The sequence below is a fragment of the Gordionus sp. m RMFG-2023 genome, chromosome 2, assembly GCF_954871325.1.
Source record: "Gordionus sp. m RMFG-2023 chromosome 2, tfGorSpeb1-WG-v2, whole genome shotgun sequence".
In the NCBI taxonomy this organism is placed as follows: Eukaryota; Metazoa; Nematomorpha; class Gordioida; order Chordodea; family Parachordodidae; genus Gordionus; species Gordionus sp. m RMFG-2023.
This window is the reverse complement of record NC_088776.1, coordinates 33,103,307-33,119,368: the sequence shown is the minus strand read 5'-3', so window position 1 is coordinate 33,119,368 and position 16,062 is coordinate 33,103,307. Positions and strand designations below refer to the sequence as shown.

The 16,062-nt window shown below is 25.7% G+C and overlaps 1 protein-coding gene across 2 annotated transcripts in view; it reads left to right on the top strand.

The window, feature by feature from the left end:
* LOC135923224 (intermediate filament protein A-like) overlaps positions 1–15,838 on the top strand; it is a 49,056-nt gene extending 33,218 nt beyond the window's left edge. For both annotated transcript variants that reach the window (XM_065457866.1, XM_065457865.1), the window contains exons 8-15: positions 8,891–9,834; positions 12,788–13,070; positions 13,339–13,500; positions 13,691–14,037; positions 14,301–14,517; positions 14,711–14,815; positions 14,995–15,108; positions 15,353–15,838. In XM_065457866.1, the coding sequence (XP_065313938.1) occupies positions 8,891–9,834; positions 12,788–13,070; positions 13,339–13,500; positions 13,691–14,037; positions 14,301–14,517; positions 14,711–14,815; positions 14,995–15,108; positions 15,353–15,391 (2,211 nt within the window). In that variant the 3' untranslated portion in view covers positions 15,392–15,838. The remainder of the gene's footprint in view (positions 1–8,890; positions 9,835–12,787; positions 13,071–13,338; positions 13,501–13,690; positions 14,038–14,300; positions 14,518–14,710; positions 14,816–14,994; positions 15,109–15,352) is intronic.
* Positions 15,839–16,062: the final 224 nt, after the last annotated feature.

Below are 16,062 nucleotides of genomic sequence, written 5' to 3'. Positions count from 1 at the left end.
ACAAAAAATGAAATTAAATAAAAAAAAAATTTTTTAATAAAGTACTACCATTCAAATTTTAAGAATCAGTTGCTTCGTAACCACCCCCCCCCCTTCTCCTTCTCCGTTGTAGGTGTAACTGAAGATTTGGGCAAATCTCGAGGCTTACATAATAATGACTAAAAACGACCCAATTACTCTATCCATACAGTCGTCCTTAGTGAAGTTATTGCATCATACCCCAATCCTGATAGAGGGACTGGGGAGTAAAGGAGGCCCCTCTCTGCATCCTTGCCATTATCATAGACTTTTATAAGATGCATAGTTTTTATTGGATTGTATGAAATAGCTAAGCTTTATAACAAATAATTTGTTAAAAATGGTTTAAAGTTATTATTTTAAAAATAAATAGAATAATAATAATTTATGATAATTTATATCATCTTTAATTAAAAATTAGTCGTATAAATTTGATTAACATCCTTCAGTTTGTAACAAAAGAAATACGAAACATTACCTTTATATTTTATTAGAATAATTTTCCTACCGCAATGTTGCACTTCTTAGGAGTTTGTAAGGATAGGTTTTTATCTCGCCCGTCCATTCTATGGGGCGAGCGTTGACGAGTTTTTTACAAGATTTTATTGAGCTGGTGAGTGGACGGGTTAAAAATTATTTTAAAATTGAGCGGGTGATATTATTTTTTGGGCGAAATGGGTAGAACAGACTTCTATTTATAAAAAATCATTTTATTTCAAAATATTGCATATTTTATAAGTTTAAACAATAATACATTCAAATAAAATAAAAAGAGCCAAACCAACCATCAAAATTCTTAAAAATTGGGTGGACGGGTTAAGGGAGGAGCGTTCTGGTTAAAACTCGCTCATTGCAGATCAATGTGAAAAATCTATAACAATTTGAATTCAACCGGATAAAAAGTTCTGGGCTGTCCAGCATAAGGGACATTACTAGTCTTTACAGGTCAAAAAAAAATTTAAAATTATTTTCAAAATGACCTTTTTTTTTAGCTTAACATTTTCTTTTTTTTTGAGTATAAAAAAATTTCAAAATTTACAGGGGGCTCTTCTAATTTTAAGGGGACTGCACCCCCCCCCCCCACACCACACGGTAACGCTACTAAGTAGCATTAAATTTGATTTATTATAATAAGGCATCAATAAATGAACAATATTGTTCTTATGTATAAAAAATATATATCATATTAAAGAAAAAGAAAAAGAAAAAGAAAATTATAGCCTATTAAAATCGTTTTATAAAATATAATTATTAAATTAATATAGCATTAAAAAAAGTTAATATAGAATTTAATTAATTAGTCATAAATTAAGATGCAATAAAATCCTCTGTAGAGTTTGAAATTCTCTATTTCAATGAGTATTTACCGGGGAGCAGGGACCCCATCCCCAAGCCAAAAAATGCAGATGATTAAAGTATTTTTTAAAGCCTTCACTATTAAGTAGTCATGTATTTTATGAAATCAGAGGATACTATTGTAAGCAGGGCTGTGTATTTGGCCGGTCAAATATGATTCGGTCAATTGACCTATATTTGACCGGTCAAATTCAAATAAATATTTTTTATAGCAATATTAACTTTATTTTGTATATAATTTTTTTTTTTTAATGTGTCAAATCATTTTATTTATTTAAAAAAATGATATATACACTAAATAATTAAAAATATATATATTAAAAAAAATAAGCCTATATTAAAAAATATATATGTATAAAAAGCAACTGGGAAAAAAAATTTAAAAAAAAGGGTACAAATCACCCTAGAGAAGAGTGAATGCTTAAAAAATTGGACAGGGAAATCTGCTGACGAAGGTATAATCCTTCATGTAGATTTTTTTATGACTAATTATCTTTATTAAATTCCTAATATATGAAATGATACACAAATAATACTATAAAAAAACTCATTCTATAAAAACGCATGTGGGACTACAAGTTCCCAAAAAAATAATTATAATTATAATTAAAATGGTAATTTGTATATTTTGTTTTAAAAATAAAATTCCTTGGGTTCTGATGTAAGGGCTCTTATTTTGCCGTCTATATTAAATGAATCTACAATATTAATATTATAATATTTATTTAAATTCCTTGTCATTCAATAACTAATGTTTCACTCTCCGTAGCAGAGTCTTGTTCTGATTCATATTCAATATTATCATTTTCTTTAATATTTTTTAATCAATTTTCCTGTTGTAAAAATCTTTACAGCCAATTTCTTTCTGAAGAATAAGTAGAATTATAAATTTTTAGTAAAATGCCTCCTATTAAGGCATGGTGAGCAAAGCATATTCCGCTAATTTGAAGCTGGAATCTGATTGTTTCTTATGAAAATTACTGCTTTCCACATAATTTTCTATTAAACGTGTCGCTTTTACTTTTGGAATTTATAATATTTGAAATATTTTGATCCACCCCCTTATAAAATGCCTAATTCTTGTATTATATCACGTATTTCATTAAATTAACTACTAGTAAGATGCCCCCTTGTAATCACATGTATTTATTGTTTTTCTTTATTCAAACATGTTTTTAATTTTTTCTAATTCAGCTATTTTATAGTATTTGACCATATTATTTGACCAGGTTAACTTCCAAAAATTTACCGGTCGATTGGGTGATTTGACCGGTCAATTCAAATACTTGCCAACCCTGTTTGCAAGTGCTCATAATAAATTGGCAGAATGGCCTGGAAAATACTTCCCTTTAGAAGAAGGCTCACTAGATTCAAAATAGAACGCTAAATTGTATAAAGTATTATAAAATCTTAAAGAAATTAGGTAAAACGTTGATGATAAATTTCGTATATTATGCGATTGGTGAGTTGCGAATCCTTATGAATTTGATATTCAGATACCTTGACTTGCACCAAAAATGCAAACGATATATCACAATAAGGAAGAAAGAAAAAGTAAAAATATAAAAAAGTCAAAACTTAAATAAAAATCATATATAGCGATAGGTTTACAATAGACCTTAAAATCTTTAATGATATTTATAGGAGAAAAACTGACCTAATAGTGCCCATCCTCCTTCCTTAACAAAATTGTGGATACGCCTCTGAACAACACTACCCATTTTTAGCCATTATAACCGATTTCAAAAACGGCGAATCCAAATTTTTAGCAATATCCTTAGCCTCTGGTTTATATGCCGATTATCTACATTTAATAATTTATAACATCATTTTTTGTGAATAAAAATATACTTAGAAATTATATTTGATATATAACAGATCATTTAGGTATTATATTAGTAATTGTCAAAATTTTAGTCACTAGTCCTAATAAATTTACGACATTTTAGATTCAAAAAGAACTTCAAGATGAATTTAAATTTTTTTATAAAATTATCCCCCCCCCCCTCCATAAACAAATTTCTGACTTGCGCCTGCTTTGTTGAAGATGAAATCCTATTTTTTTTAACCACCGGTTATAAATTGTTTATATAGTTTATAGAATAATATATAACTATAATATTTCAATCGATATCGAGAAGGTTATTTATAAAACGAAAAAGGATTAATTTGTAGATTTTTTTACAAAAAAACAACTAAAAAATGGTGTTTTTAAGATAAATATTTAATATTATTATTATACTTCTTTACAAAGTAATTATTTTACATTCGATTAACGTGAATAAATTCTCAAGGATATTTATATTATGACTCATAATAAAAATTAGAATTATATTACGAATAATTTAGACTTTTTATTGAAATTATAATGTTTGCTATACTATAAAAAAAATAAAGATAATTTATTCCGTCATTAAAATAATATTATCTTAAAAAAATTTAGTTTTTTGGACGAAAATTGAATTAGAAATTATAATAAAGAAAAAATATAAAATTTTATATTTAATGTTATGTTATAAATAATTTATACAATAATATTAAATATAAATTATATCTAATTTTAAGCTGTTTTGAAAAGCAAACCAAAAATATCTATTCCAACTATGTATTACAACTAGAAAACTTTAAAATATATTAAATATAACCCTAATATTTCTAGTAAATTAAAGTTTCTTCTGTACAACTAGACGATCTTATCAAAAGCCTGATATCAATTTAATGAACCCCGGACATAACCTGATAAATAGTCATCGTACAAAAATACGCTTTACCCAAAATATTTTTTTTCATCATATAATCAATTATTAATTCAAACAATTGTAAAGATGCAATTTTAGATAGAGTCAAAAAAGAGGTTTGAGGTCATTCTGCTTGAGTCTTTTGAACAATCCGAATAATATATAGTTTTATAAGTTTTTCAGAAACATTATAAATAAAAAGCTAGCCCTCTCCCATATCTTATATATACTATTCACACTAGCCCACATCATTTATCCTTCTCAAATTGCTAACCCTTGATGGCACCCAGGCCTCATCCCATATATTTATTTAAGTAAAATCAAGATTTTATAAATATAATTAAAAATAGCCATTCAAATATAATATGAGTATGACCTATTATTCTAACCTTGAAGATCTCATATAATAAAACAGCATCAAACCACTAACCCTTGAGGGCATCTAGGCCTTATACCATATCGAATTTAGGTATAAATAAACAATTAATAAAAATGACTGACCCTTGGGGCCGTATAAGCCCTTGTCTCTTTCTTTCCAATATAAATACATATACTAACCCTTGAAGGTAACCACGCCTTACCCCATATATACAAAATATCTGTGATATTTCTGACGGATTATCCAATATAATCCATAAAAAAAGTAAGGGTGCATGGATTTAAGTATTATCTTCAAAAAAATATTTGTTGAAACACAATGATTAAATGTGCCAATTTATATTTTTAAATCAAACTAGCTAATGCACTGATATTTTACCAATTCTGTTGAAATTTTATACAAACGGGAGACATTGTACCTCCGCCAAGAAAGTTTGTTTTGAAATAAAAATTAAATAACACTGTATATCATTCTCTTCTGGGGAAAAGGGAGTGTGACATTGATATTGGTGGATACACTTTTTAAAAAAATTGCAATTTTCTGCTCAGAACAAAATTTAAAATCTTTATAGAGAAAAATGAGCCAATTTTTAAAAAATTGTCAAAGATGACTATAATTATAGTATTTAAGTACAAAAAATCGAAGGTAAATTAGATAAAAAATTAATGAAAAATAAGCAATATTTTATCCATAAATAACGTATTTCATTTTCTTTGCTTAATTGATTAATAATATTTCTATGAACTTTTTTTAAAAATAATAAATATTCTAAAAGATTCATATCACAACATTTTCAATACCTAGCACTCGGGCGTGGCTTTCTGCGATGAATTAGGTTTTGAGTCGCAATGTGCAGCTCTCTAACATAAAAAGATGGTATAGGTTGATATATTGTTTATTTCTTTCTATTATAAATCAATAAAAGTAGTTGTGCCGTATTTTAAGAATTAGGAATATGCAGTCTACACAGCTCAGCCTGCCAGTCCACCTGGGCTAAAATTTATAGGCAGCGAACTGGTGTAAAATATTTTGCAGAATTTCTGAAAAAAAAATATTCTTAGAATTGGAAAAATTTAGGTATTTTATAATTTTTTCTTTAAAATATTTGTATGGGACTGGCCAGATAACCTTCATAAAATCTTAACAGACGAATTTCGAACAAGCAATGAATTAATTATTGGATATATTTTTTAATATTTTTATAATTCAACTTCATTTAAAAATTATTGTATAGCATAAATAAATTTATCTATTTTTTATGGTTTCATTTTCTGCCCAACTAGCCCATAAACCATAAGCCCAGCTTGTGAGCTTAGCTGGTCTCTAATACTTAAAAGGGTAAACTACATTTATTGGTTAAAATAAATTAATGAAAGAATATATAGCATATTTTTATGTTAGAGATAGATCTGCAAAACCAGCCCCAAAGCTAAATCGCAGTTCAAAGCTTCATCCGCGACCCAAACATTAAAAAATATGATATCATCTATAAAAAATATAATATAAACAGGATTGATCAATTAAACCAATAATATAAAATATTTTATTTTTTTTTATATTTACTAGTTATCGTATTTATAGATTTTACCTATTAAATCATAAACGGTCATCTCCAACTTTTTTGTACTCATATAATAGATGTCAGTAATGTTTGTTGCAAATTATTCATTTTTAAAATTCGGGGATAAAGATACCCCAAAAAAATATTAAATTTTTAAATGTATTTTCTTCTTATAAAATACATTTTGAATCTAAAATTATTTACAATTGCCCTAGTTTTTAATCCATCATTAATTGTATGAAAATTGACGCTCATAAAAGAAAGTAAATTTTTATGTCCCTGATATCTTCAAAAGTAAAAAAGCTAGGAGGCTAAAATTTCTCAAATATTGGTTACACGAACCTTTTTATATTAAATTTTCTAAAAATTGGAAGAGCCGTATCTTGATCGATTTGACATAGTATGACCCTGTTAAATAATATATTTTCAAGGATGAATTATACAACATTATCAAATAAACCTTAATACTTTATTAAAGCTGTAATGGGGTTCTCTTCATTATTATACTATTATATATTATTTGGCATAACTAGGAGTCTAAAGATGCAAATAGTATTTCTACAATATTCTATATTATTAAATCCGTCGGGTTTTCTGAGGATCTTTTCCATATGAATATTTCAACCATTTATGACGATAAATCTGCAGTTAAATCACGTCTTTTTGCAATATATTGATCTGCTTTTACATTGCACTGTTTAAATCACCACAGTGAATTAGCGGATATTGCTAACATAGAAAATCCAGAAAATATTTATCTCGAATATTTTTGCAAATAGTAACGATATTTTTCAGATAGAAAATTTTTTGGAAAATGGGACTGGATATACTACACGTTTTATACATATTAAGAATCTCTAATTATATCAAATCCTACTAGCTGAAGATCTTTATAATCTCACATTAAATTTATAGATTGTTAATATTGATTGAATCAATTTTATATTAATCAATCAAGTCAAATAAATCACTGAATCTTTTATTCTTCTTTCTTTTAGTTTTCGTTTCTTCTCTTCTTTTACCCTTAATATATTAAAGAACTCATTTTTTGATATTATTGTATTTTGAATAAAATAATTAAATCAATTTTAAATTTCATTATTAACTCCAGAGGGGTAAATTTTATTTTTGGCAGCTAATTAATATATGTGCCCCAAACAAAGGTATCTACATAAATTTAGTGGTTCATCGCCAATAATGATAAAAACTCATCTAGCCCATATTTTTATTTCATATTTTTTAAACATTTTTGGCAAATTTATTGATATTTTTGGATGGGAATTTATTGCTGAAAAAATATATATATGAAAATTAAAAATCAATATTATTTAGGCTTTAATTATATTTTTTTACTGATAAAGTAAAGTGAGAAAAATTATTCCAATTTGACAATATAAATTATCGTTTCATAACTTAATTTTCATTTATCGCATCAAAGTTTATTTTCCGATAAGAATAAACTAATATTCATTTATAGATGTAAGTATATATTTTTATTTAGGCATACTAGTAAATAACTATGTATGATTTGTTAAAATATTGTTTGTATAGATTTAAAAATGAACACATTCAAGTTTTTCTGAAAATCAAAATCATTTCATATTAATTATTTATATATAGATCCGATTAAAAAAAATTTCATTTAAAATATTATAACTCTCCACTTTTAAAATATCAGTATTTCGCCAATACCCAAATAATTAAACTCTTATTTTATGGTTTTAGGTACAGATAATAAAACTTATGTTATTGCAGAAAGCTCACATATTTATCATCATTTAGGATAATTGTTATTACCTTTTGTATAAAAGACCTTTTTTATTAAAAAAACCTAAAAAATTTAGCTCGCAGGGATAAGATTATGAAATAAATTTTAAGATGTAAAAATATACTAAAAAAAGTTTATTGTTTTGAATAATGTTCGAATAAAGGATAATATATTTTTTTTCTGTATAAGGTATGGAAACAATATAATGTTAATGAGTTTAAAAAATGTATATATAAACGAAAAAGAATTTATTCCCCCAAAATTTAGAGAATTTGGAGGAAAAATTTTTTTTAAAGAAATGTTTACTTAACATGTAAAATTTATGCAATTAGGCCAACAGGTAACAACAAAAACAAATAAAACCTTCCTTTTCCCCTCTCATAAAATTTTTAATAGTTTGTTATAAATATATTGCATAATAACTAAATAACTTATAAAACCCAAAAATATTCGTTTTATTTACCTTCAAAAAATATACAATATATCTAAAATAACTATAAATATCATTTTTATCCCTTTAAATAATTATAACTCTTATATTAAATTTTAAATTTGACTTTTAAATAAAAAAATATTATTCATCCAAATATTTTTCTTAAAAATGGTAAAACTATTTACATGGATTTAATTTTTTAATGTATAAAAAAACACATTTCAGACAAAATTGTCTTATTTTCTTGTAATCATATTTACCTTCGATTAACTCTAATTCACTTTTTAAATTAAGACATTTTTTATACGTGAAAATATTCATAAAAAAATAAAATTAATTTTAGATTTTTAAAATATTTTTAGAAACCAATAAAAATTTTCGAATATACAATTTCATTTTACCTTGGGAAATTTTCTTTAATAAGAAAATAATAATAAATATTATTTTTATTATATAAATTACCTTGTTAACCATCCAACCATTAAATAAAATAAATATGAAATACAAATATTATATTAATGAATAAATCAAAAAAATATAACTTAGGTATAATGCAGGTAACAAATATTTACCTAAGTAAAATTTTCTAAAAAAAAGATTATATTTGTAAATATATCTATTTTTTTGGCCGCTATAGAAAAACAATATCAACAAAAATAAAAGTAATAATAATACGAAAAAAATAATGGCTGACGATGACGTAAAGGTAAAAGATAACATAAATAAAGGTAGCTCGAAGGAAACTTCGATCATAAACGAATTTTCGAATACAAATAATAATTCAAATTTGAGTAATAAAAATACTTTTGAATCTTCCTCCGAAACCGAAAAACAAAGCCGGGAAGAAACCCAATCGCCTTCATTTTTACAACAAATTAAGCAGAAGTTAACTGGAACCACAACTAATTTAACTAGTGAGGAAACCAACAAATCGCCACCAGCCCAAACAACAACAGCACCTTTACTAACTTCTGAACCATCTAGTCAATCAGGAGGATCTAGCTACTTGAACAGTGATTATTTTAGTTCTACCAACAACCCTTCAATCAAACCTTTAGGAAAAGATTTTGATAGCAGTTTTGACAACAAGGTAACCGATTATTACGGACATCCAATTACTACATCAACACCAATGTCGAGTTCAACCATCATAAAAAAGACGATAACCACTACTCGGTCCGGAGGAGCAAGTTCTGGAGGTGGAATAGGAGGCTACAGTTCCTCATCTTTTATAAAAGGTGGATCTGGGGGTGGCCTAGGTTTCGATTCCTCATTCGCTGCCTCTCCCAAAGCTACAATAGCCTTTAGAGAAAAGGAGAAGAAAGAATTGCAAGATCTTAATGAAAGATTTGCCAGTTACATCGAGAGAGTAAGGAAACTTGAAAAACAACACGGCGAACTTATCGAAGAGATTGTAGCTATAAAAAACGAACTGATAAGGATAGTTAGTTCAGTCAGAGCTCAATATGAAAGTGAACTAAGAGACGCTAGAAAAGAACTTGATGTTACCTCCAGGGATAAAGCTAGACTTGAAGTTCGTTGCAATAGACTCGAAGACGATATAGATGAATACCGAATTAAGTAAGTTTTATATAAAAATTTCTTTAAAGATATATAGTTTATTTAGTAGATTGATATAAAGTTTTAATAGATAAATTAACTATTTAGAATAAAAGTATTGCTAAGAATGGGAAATCAATGAAAATTAATATTATAAGTGTAATATTGTATAGTGAAAATAATAAGGTTTTCTTATGGTAATATCTAATTATTTAAATTTCATTTAAGCCATCATTTTTGTATTGGCAACCGAAAATTTTGACAATATAAAATTAGAAATCAAGCTTAATCTTTTTAAATAAATCTCAAATAAATCTAAATATCAAAAAGATATATATTTACATATTCATTATTGGTTGCCTAATTCTAAGTCGAACTAAGTTACCTTCTCAATTTGTATTATTTGAATGTTTTAAAAATACAAATTTAACAATTATTTCCCAAATCTCTCTAAAATTTCTATTTGCAGCAAAGCCTAAAAATTTTTAAATTTTTTAGTAAAATATACATTATATATCCACTTATATGTAGCTTAAATAGTTGGATTTTCTTCCATTGATATAACACTCGACCTCAAATTACAAAATGTTTTTACTTTTTTATATTATTGTGCCAAAAAAATCATTTCACTTGTTCAATATAAATTTATGGTATTAAAAAATATTTATATCTTAAAAAAATAAAATAAAAATTTTCAAGGTCGTTTTTCGGTTAATTATTTTTTGTAAAACTCACTTTTTTTGTCGATTTTTTTTACAAAGTGAAATATCGATTTTTCTGAATAAAAATTTAAATGTTTAATGTTATTCAACATATTTCATTTCCTATATCACATATTAGCCATGATTTTTTCAAGTTTAAATACGTCTAACTAAGTTTATTACTTAGTAAATCAAAGTGAGAATCCACTAAACTAACATTATAAAATTTATTTTCTTCCCAAATCCTTAAATTGCGACTTTTAAGGAGAAAACAAATTTATATTATAATAATAACACTTATATAAACACAAAAGATACTAGATTTTTTTTATCATCATAAAAATATAAAGGTCAAATTTATAGTGAAATTTAATTTTCAAGGACGCCATTTGACACTTGTTTATCATTTAAAAAAAAATAAAGGTCAGAGGTAATAAATAGCCAAGGTTATAAAATAAAAATAGTCTATCAATTAAAAATAAAATCCTCGGTGCAACCTCATAATCTTTTGGAATACTTATTGGAAGAGAAAGCAATCATTAAAAAGGGTACAAAAGTAAAGAGGTTTGCTATGGTAAGTTTTTAACACAACCGCCTATTAATTTGAAAAAAATTGCCCGCCCGCATGTTTTTAAAAAAATATTCATCCGCTAGTCCACTCTTTTATTTAAAAATCTTATTAAACCTTACAATTTTTTTTAATCCCGTTTGAAACCTCTAGTCTAAACAATTTAATTTTTTTTTAAAAAAAATTAGTATTTAATTTTATTTCAATTTTTTAAAAAAGAATTAACACAGCATTTTCTGGGATGCGAGTGTTTACTATACGATAAAGAATGTCTAAACAATTTAATTTTTTTTGAAATGATAAAAATTTTAATTTAAAAAAAGAAATAATCCAACATATGATAAAAACGATGAGCGTTCCTTTAGGGGAGGGGCGCCATTCGTTACTTTTTGAAATCTAACGAATAAAGGCCATTTTTTAAAGAGACATTAACAAGTAAATAATATATAAACTAATTTTAAAAATGAAATGCATGCATAAATAAAATAAAAGGATATATATTTTTTTAAATCTATGGTTAGAGTGAAGCCATTTATATATCACATATTTATGCAGGGAAAAATATAATTTTTATGTCATAATATATAAAAATGACATATATATTTTAAAAAAATTAAATTTGTGTTTTATTGTAAAATTAAAGGTGAAATGATATATTATATGTTTTTAATATAGGTCAACTGTGCTAATGGATATAATTCATTTTTTGTTTTATATTGAATATGCATTGGAGGAGGAAAGGAATTAAGTTAGAGGATTTCATGGCAAAACTTTTTAATTTTTTTTTAACATTTTTTTATCTCAATAACAAATTTAGTAGTTTTACAATATATATTAGGTAAAGTTTTTGGATTTTATCAAAACTTTGATGTTCATTTTACGAAAAAAATTCTCGTTGTTAGAAAAGAAATATATACCTTGTTATAAATTCAAATTCTTAAATTCAAAATAAAAGATGTATGTTTTCTAAAACATTTTCTGAGGCTAAAAAATATAAATTATCTATTAAAATATCAAATTGTTTTTTGCATACCTTTTTGAAATATATTTTTTTTTTTCAAATGAATATAATTTAAAAAAATTAAAATTTTATTTGCTCTTGCAGGTAAAAGTTGATCGAACTTTTAGTTTTTCCCTGCAATTTATTTTTAAAATAAATTAAATTAAAATCCTTGTTTTTTTTTATAATAAAGGCTTTTAAAAAATATGTTGTAAAAAAAGATTGAGGGGGTAAGACAATAAAATCTTACTGACCTTATAAGATATTTCAAAAAAATTATAATGACGCTCTCCTCCATTCTAATGATTCCGTCAAATAATTTTTATATAAATTAGCAAAAAAGGATTAACATTAACACCTTTATGTAAAAAAACGAAATTTATTTTGGAAATCATAAATTTAAAAATAATTGTCCTTACGATTTTAATCACGACGATACAATGTTTAATCAAGGGGAGGGGGGGGGGGAGTAGAAATTTAGTTTCATTGCAATGCAATGAGTTTTTAAAAAAATTTTTGCTCAAATGTAATATATGCTGTCATTAAAATTAACAATTTCTCTTAAAATAAACATGTATTTTGATTTTCACATTCAAATCTTTTGAAAAAATATTTTCACGATTTAAATAATAAATTGCCCCTTAGGAATTACCAAAGTTATTTCATTTAGAATTCAACGTTTTAAATAATACAAATTATATCAAGATATGATGACATCTCCCGCCTTCACCATACTGAACGCGATAAATTGCTTCGTTTGGAAGTATTGCTGTCTGAAAAAGACGGAGAGCTGGCCAATTTACAAAAGAAACTGGATCAAGCCAACGACGATATTGATAGATACAAGAGAGAACTTGCACGTTTGTTAGACGAACTAATGAATGCCAAGATTACTAATGAGGAGGAATTATTGATTAGAGTTGATTTAGAAAACAAATTACAGAGTCTTCAAGAAGATTTGGATTTCCAACAACAGCTTCATCAAGCTGTGAGCACTATAATTTATTTTAGAACTTAATTTAAAAAATTTGATTATAATTAGTTATAGAATATCGTCATGAAATAAGATAATATCGTTTAGAAATTATAGATTGATAACTATTTTTTTTAATTTCAGGATTACTTTGCATCTTTCATAGGGGTAAATGTTTAGTAGATAAAACATAAAAATTAATAAATACTAATTAAATATTAATTCACTTTAAAATATAAAAAAATATCTATAATCTAAATATAATTTTATTATACAAAATCAGACCTTAAAAGAATTGATGGAGGGAATCAAAAGCAGTGATACGGGAGAATTTAAAAGAATTTTCCAAAATGAATTATCTTTAGCAATTAAGGATATCAGGACCGAATATGAAAACATATCCAAAATGATGTATCCAGACAACGAGGGCTGGTACAAGACCAAGGTATCATATACAGAATTTATAAAAATTTCCATTTCAGATTCATGCATAAGTTATCTGTTTAATAGATTAACATTGATTGTTTCTTATTAATTCCTTTAGCTTTTATATTATTTATCTTATAATCCCTAGGACTCTGAAAATATGATAATTTGTTATAATTTAGAATAATAGTATTTCTATCTACTAACAGATGCAAGAATTTATGGAACTTACTCAAAAGAAAAACGTCGAAGAAATGAATGCTAAAAGCAGCGCCCAGATCTCTAGATCAAGAGTTTCCGAAATCAGTACAGAAATAATTGAGTTACGAAGTGCTAATTCTTCCTTGGAAAAAAGGATCATGGAACTTGAGAGAGCTATTAGCAATGAAAATTCTGATTTTGAAGCTCAGTTGGCTCAAAGAGATTACGAAATGCAAGAGCTTCAAGAGAGAATTGCGGCGCAGTTGTTCGAACTAAGGGAGTTAATGGATACCAAGCTCAGACTTGATCTAGAAATAGCTGCTTACAGACGTCTGCTGGAAGGAGAAGAGAATAGGTATAGGATTTTATATTTGAAGAAAGTATGTTATTTTAAAAAATTTACTCAAAGAGAAATTTTAATAAGAGATATTTTAAATTTTCTTCCTGCCTTTCTATCTTTTCAAAATAAGTGATATATATTTATGATTTTATTGTTTCCATTTGCTATTTATTAAATTTTTAATTCCCTAATTACCATTTATGGAAAATATTGGACGAACCTAAACATTTTAGTACTCATCATAATGAATAAAAAATTAAATGATCTACCCAATTCAGATTAAATCTCTCCCCTGAATCGATCAAGCACGTGAGGAAAGCTATAAGCCAGATAGGCACACGAGAAATTCTGGGTCAAGATTCATTGTCTAAAGCTTTGGCAGGCGAATCTTCTACTAAAACAACTTTTCAAAGAACTTCTAAAGGACCTTTGACAATTTCCGAAGTTGACCCTGAAGGTCATTTTGTATCGCTTGAAAATACCAGCAAACTGAAGGTTTTTACATGTAGTTATAAATATCAAAGATAATATAATGTTTTTAGTTAATTTACCATTGGCACAATAATAACAAGTTATAAAAACCAATCCTAAATTAAATACAGTTCATATTTATTCTATAGATAGAATGATGTGCAATTTATTTATTATTTATGTTTATAAACGTATAGATTTTATAATTTTTACAAAGGAACAAGTAATCGATGGATGGCAAATCAGAAGGAATATTGACAACCGAGAAAATATTATCTACAATTTCCCGAAATTCACCATTAAGCCCGGAAAAACTGTCAAAGTAATTTTTTAAAAAATATAAAGCTTTAAGGATCTTTTTTCAATTTTTCTATGGAATATATAAAATCACACAAAATCTTCTTGGCCTTGTTTAATGGAGATGCAAACTTTATTTATTGGTTATTCTTTCCCTCTTATTTATTACTAACTTATACTTATTGTAATGTATTAATTTAAAAGGTTTTTGCTTCTGGATATTACGATGGAAAGCCAGACAATTTAGAATTTAGAGACCGCAGATCTTGGGGAACGGGTAGCAACGTTACTACTTCTCTTCTAACAGACAAGGGAGAAGTTTGTTATATTTCGAGATTATAACTATAATTTTTTTTTAATTTGTGGAGAGTACTATTAACACCTCCACATCCATAAGATAATTAATTCTGAATCGTTTTACCTACGGTTCTATTTTAGAAACAGGTCTAATATTTCTTGGCATGACTTAAAATCGACTTTAATAGATTGTAGTTCCTTTAAATTTTATTACTTGCCAAATTTTAAACAAAATAATTTTTTTATATTAAATATAAAAAAACAGGAAAAAGCCTCTCACCTTCAGAAGACCATAAGCCATTAAAATATTTTTCAAACAAATATCAGCTTATTTTTAATACATAAATTGTTCCTTCAATTATTTTCATATCTTTAAATAAATAGCTTATCATTATATATCGCTTAACGGTTCATTGTAAAACCTTTTTTTTTTTTAAATTTATTAATCAATTCACTTATTATAAGATACAATAGTTATTACAATATTAAATTTAGGAATTATAAAAAAATTTACATCAATAACATATTTAAAATATTATAGATGAATAAAAACCGGTGATAACTTAATTATATTATATTTACAATTTCATTATTAAATTTTGCACATTCCAACATTTATTTATTCCCTACACACCTATTTTCTATACCATTTATCAAATATTAGTTTTTGTGTATAATCAAAATATTTTAATTTATATAATTAGCTATTATTGGTAATTTAAAGAATGTTTAAATAAAATTTCATTTAGCATTCGCAGTTTTTATTTTTATATTTAAGCCACAAGGAATTTTTTAGTTGAAACAAATACTTATCATTTTAATTGGGCCCATTGGTAATAATCAAATATTCTAATCATTTTTAATCTTTGAAATGAATCCAAATGACTTGATAAGAAACACAAACAGGACGAAATCTTTTTTAATGAATAACAATTTAAAATATAACTCTTGATTTCTACAGCCATACTATCACAA